Source organism: Microtus ochrogaster, linkage group LG1 (genome assembly GCF_000317375.1).
Source record: "Microtus ochrogaster isolate Prairie Vole_2 linkage group LG1, MicOch1.0, whole genome shotgun sequence".
Taxonomy (NCBI): Eukaryota; Metazoa; Chordata; class Mammalia; order Rodentia; family Cricetidae; genus Microtus; species Microtus ochrogaster.
In genome coordinates this window covers 35,169,607-35,175,149 of record NC_022027.1, presented here as the reverse complement: position 1 = coordinate 35,175,149, position 5,543 = coordinate 35,169,607, and the positions used below count along the sequence as shown (strand labels likewise).

Here is a 5,543-nt window from a genome sequence, read left to right as displayed (position 1 = left end):
AAAAAAAAAAAAATCTATGAAAAGTATTTTTCAAGGGAAAGACAAAGGAAGATTTACTTGAACTTCAGGATCAGGGCTTTAGCTTGACTAAGAAGTATTCAATAATTAAAACACAATCAAATGGAAAATGTATTGCAGTTTTTATAATTCAAAAAAGAGTCAACTTTCCCAGGCCTTTAAATATAAGAAAGTTTGAGCAATAGCCCATTGTTCTTTCCATCTGTGATGTTCCCAGCTTTAAAGAATGTAACGTGTCCTCTTAACCTTAAAATGATGATATGATCATCATAATGGATCAAAGTGTCCTTCCCTGATGGCCCTCACGTTTAGGAAGCTTTTAGTTCTATGTCATTTGTGTCCTAAAACACAATTCTCTATACCAGAAAACTCTAAAATTTTAAAATAGCATGCCTCTCCCAGCAAAACATTTGGAACATAGATATTCATTAAAAGAAAATGAACATATGTACCCCTTTACCAATATTCTAGGTAGATTATTGAATATATGGAAAAGGAAATAAGAAAAAGTAGATGAATATAGGTAGATATTCTCTAAGTTTCCCATATTTTTGGGTATGAGCACCTCATTTCGGAGAACCATTATACAACATCTTTGGCTTGCCAAATGCCCTTGTTGTTAGAGAAAAAGGAAACATTTTGTTTGGGGAGAAGAATAGAGAGAGATTTAAATAAATTCCAGTGTTCCTATTTACAATGGATTGCTTTATAACTGATCTTCTTGTAGTTACATTATCAAGAAAAAATACCACGAAGGCAAGAGACTGTTCAAAGTTTGTAATGTGTACAATTTCCTTAAATGTAATATGTTTCCTCCTTTGTAAGTGGATGATCACTCTCTTGCACATATAAATGAATTTGTAGAACAAATAGAGGATGTGCTAGTGAATATATTTTATTGAAGTTTGACTGTAGGGGATATTGTGCTAAGGTCTTAATGTCTTGTCACTCAGTTGTTAAAACAACTCTTGGATAGCAAGTGTGTGCATCTCACAGATGGGTATCTGTGGCTCATGGAAGTTTTGTTAAAAATTCCTCATTGATTGGAAAGTATGGATTTTATTGTGAGGTATATGGCAAAATGCTGCCTCTCAAACTCTAGTTCTAATTCCTTTTGATGTTATAGATACCCTTTAAGTAGACATTTTTTAAATATTTAGATATTTATACAAATAAAAATACCTACCTGGATACTAATTATTTAGTGTTAGCCAAGTTATCCTGGAATCCATACGGTCTTATCAGAAACTAATTCAGAGTTCTGACTTTTTCTCTGTCTGTGAGTTTGTGAGTATCCGTTGCAGAAGCTCATGGGTCATATTGTTATTTCTCACCTTATTTTTCCTTCCTTTGTACTCAAGTCAGTGCCTTTATATTTGGTCCTTACTCTAGTTAATAAATCCTTCTTAATTTTCCCTTTCAATCTATAAGATTTTTTCACCTTTTAACTTCTGTTTGTTCCCTGGTGAATTCCACCCAATTAACATCATTCTTTTGTGTCGGGCCATCTCTGTAATTTTTCTCAGGAGCACAAAGAGATACCTGCATGTACATTCTGAGGAATCTCAATAACCTTTGCCCTTTAAAAATGATACTAGCTTTGTTTTTCTTCTGAAGGCTAGTTAGGAAAATGAACAGAGTGGTAGAGTGACTTCTAGTGTTTTCTCTAAGACTGACTATCTTGGGTTTGATTTTAGAGGCTACATATCCATTAAACATCACTAGTGGTTATATTTCCTAAATGATGCTCATAGATTTCAATGGCTTCTACAGTGCTCACCTAGATCAGAAATACAGAATAGCTTTGACCTGCTTTTTTTCATGACAGAGGCTTAATGACAGAGAAGAGTTTGAAAGCTCCCCCATCCACCAGCAAAAAAAAAAAAAAAAAAAAGTGTGGTAAACCAAATAAGCCAGCTCCTCAGACGTAATTGTTCTTGTTAATTCATTGTGGGTCAAGTCCGTGATAGTTCATTCTGTTTCAACAGGGTCAAAGACTACTCGGTACCACCAGTTTTACACAACTCCCAAATGAACAAGGGGCCAGTACATATTAGCAACTTCTGCAGTGAAATGTCTCACTGAAGTTTTTAAAACATCTCCAAATATAAGAATAACTTATGGACCCAAGAGATGGCTCAGGGGCAAAGGGTGCTTACCTAAGTTTGAGCCCAGAAACTTACATGGTAGGAGAAAATGAACTCCACCCAGCAAGTTGTGCTCTGACCCCACCGTGCGCACTATGGTATATATGTGCACGCACGCACACATGCACGCACAGACACACACACACACACACACACACACACACTGGTGTGGGAGGTCCTTCTGTCTCTGTGTTGCTTTTATTGGTTAATGAATAAAGAAACTGCCTTTGGCCTGTTGATAGGGAAGAACTTAGGTAGGTGGAGGGTGGGGAAGTGGACTGAATGCTGGGAGAAGGAAGACAGAAGGGAGAAACCAGCCGGGCGATGGTGGCGCACGCCTTTAATCTCAGCACTCGGGAGGCAGAGGCAGGTGGATCTCTGTGAGTTCGAGACCAGCCTGGTCTACAGAGCGAGTTCCAGGACAGGCTCCAAAGCCACAGAGAAATCCTGTCTCGAAAAACCAAAAAAAAAAAAAAAAAAAAAGAAGGGAGAAACCATGGGGCCGCCGCCAGAGTCAGACATGCAGAAACTTTGCTGGTAAGCCACTGCTATGGGGCGATACACAGATTAATAGAAATGGGTTAAATTAAGGTGTAAGAGTTAGCCAATAATAAGTTAGAGCTAATGGGCCAAGCATTGATTTAATTAATACAGTTTCTGTGTGATTATTTTGGGGCTAAGCTATCCAGCTGGCTAGGAACCAAACATAGCCTGCTACTGCACAAACACTAAAAAAGGAAGAACGAAAATGTTTTAAAATAATTAAAAATGAAACCTTTAGGAGTGATTTTGTACAGGAAGGACAATTTATTTCATTATTCTGTTGCTTAAGATTACCTGCCCTTCTCTTTCACAGTCTCATTAGAACACACCTTAAAACTCTATCACCATTCTCTCAGATGACCATATAAATCACTACATTAAAAAGTATTCCAGGTTGGAAAGATGAGTCAGTGGTTAAGAGCTGCTTTTCCAAAGGATGAAGGTTTAGCGTCCAGCACCCACATGGTAGCTCAAAACCATCTGTAACTTGGTCATCAGCTTATGCAAGATCCCTGGTCCCAGCTACTGCTTTTGTCTTCTTTACTTCTTGTCTGCTCTGTTTCTCATGCCTGGGCCTCCCTCTTGACACCTTGCCATCCAGGACCTTATTTCTGCTGGTTCAGGTCATCACTATATGAAGAAGTTCCACGAGCAGCCATCTCTCTCTCTCTTCCCCCAGCTTTACATGTTTAAAATCTTCTACTGTGACTTTTCTTCTCACAAGTTTTAAACCAAACAGGCTCGGGAACTATGTAAACTAAGCGTCTTGGTTTTATTACTGATAAAGTCTACCGATGTGTGGTTTGATTGAAGGCCTAAGCAGCTAAGGCTCCAACATAGAGTGAGCCGCCTAGAATGACTGAGTCAACTTGAGAGGCCCAAGCCTACACTTCTTAGGCCCTTTGCTCCCTGGCAGGAAGTGGAGCAGAGCACCCACTCTTTTCTCCACACAGCCAAGGTGAAGAGAGGACCCGAAGGAGTGAGTGAAGCATCCTGCCTCTTGACCTCACGTGTTTGGTACTCAATCCTGCTCGATTCAGACATCAGTCATTCTGGCAGCATCCATGAGTGAAGACTAAATGAGAGAGTGTAAAAAAGTAGCAGAGGCCAAAACCAGGGCGATTGTAGTGACAGGAAGCTTGGTGTCCTCAGTGAGCAGAAGGAAAGACGTTTCTAAAGGGGTTAAAACTAAGGTTTGTTCTCTTACTAATCTACTTGACTCTAAGAAGTATCAGCACACACTGGGCATTTGGATTTCAGGAACCTCTTGCCTCTGTTTTGTAATTGCCTTTTAGGAAGGATCTTTTGACTGACCCCTTAGCTGCATCCATAGGCCTATTATATGTTGCAGTCAGCGCCCAATAGTGGGTTCATGGGAGTGAAAGACCACCTGCCATGGGTAAGGATACATCTTTCCAAGTTCCACCCTTGTGTTTGGGGTAGGCTGCTGCAGTAATATGATCATTTTATTTAAATTTGACCATATGTACATACCACTAAAGTATAACTTTTTATCTTTTTTCCCACAAATTAGGTGAATCTATTTTTCTACCTTTTGAATTTTGGCCATGTCATGTGATGTGCTTAGGTAAATATGACAAAGGCAGAAATTTATATTAATTATACGCTTGTTAAGGATGAGGAGGTGGTTTAGTGGTTCAGAGCATTTGCTACTCTTGCAGAGGACCTGGGATCAGTTCCTAGCACCCATGTGGTAGCTCACAACAACTGTTCAATCCAGATTCAGGAGATCATACCCTCTCCTGGCCTCTGTGGGCTCCTGAACACACACAGCGGATGTAAGTGCATTAGGTGTGTGTGCACCCACATACCCACGATTTTAAAATGAACAAGTATGATTGCACATTGACCCAGGGATTCAACACCCTATCCTGGCCTCCTTTGCCTCTGCACCCACATTTTTTTTGTGCTCTCAGGAGCACAAACATACACACATAAAATAAATAATTTTTTAAAATAGGCAAAATGTGAAGAATAAAGAATAATTTTATATTACACAACCACAAAAGATAAAACAGAAAATAAAAACGTTGAATATGCAGTGATGAAGTGGTATTTATGACTTCTTTCCCACAGGAGTACAAACTCTACTGGACAGAGTTGAGAGGAACCACGCTTTTCTTTTATACCGACAGAAAAAGCACAATAGTAAGTAGTTTGACAAGTTCACCTGGTTCAACTTTTCAATAGACCATTGGTATATAATCTATTATCCATTTTCTTTCCATCACCCCAAAATAAAGATGTTAAAAAAATGTAAATCTGAGTGCGCCTATCCATCCCATGGCCTACCATGGGATCAGAGTGATAATTCCCTAAACAACTCAGAAGGTGTCAACTCACGTTTATAACTTTTTGTTCTTATCTTCCTGACATAGACAATAAAAGCTTAGCTTAAAAGTAGAAATTTTAGCCCTTAGATATAAATGTTTAATGCAAATGTTAATTTCTATTTCTTGCAAATCTTAGCATGCTATGGAATACAGTCATAATCTGAAAAAAACCCGAAATGATTTTCATAGCATCATCATAACATATGATGTTGCAATTTAACTTTCCTAGATAAAAACATACCCTCTAAAAGCAGATTCCTAAGAGCTATGAGAATAATGATGACGTGATTCTTCAATTAATCTTTTGCTTTTTAGTGTGTATTAGAACTTCCCAGGGATACCAGGAAAGCAAAGAAAGTGGCCTAAGCCTTGTGTGATTTACAGGAACCAAGTTCACTTATCACTTCAAAAGGCAGTACAGCTTGGTATGCCCAGAAAGATTGCCTAGTATTTTTTCTTTTCTTTCTTTTTTTTTTTTTTT

At 38.6% G+C, this 5,543-nt stretch overlaps 1 protein-coding gene across 2 annotated transcripts in view; it reads left to right on the top strand.

Annotated features, from left to right (window-relative positions):
• Window positions 1-5,543, top strand: part of Stap1 (signal transducing adaptor family member 1) — a 32,269-nt gene that overhangs the window by 3,567 nt on the left and 23,159 nt on the right. For both annotated transcript variants that reach the window (XM_005359421.2, XM_005359420.3), the window contains exon 2: window positions 4,806-4,877. In XM_005359421.2, coding sequence (XP_005359478.1) covers window positions 4,806-4,877 — 72 coding nt within the window. The remainder of the gene's footprint in view (window positions 1-4,805; window positions 4,878-5,543) is intronic.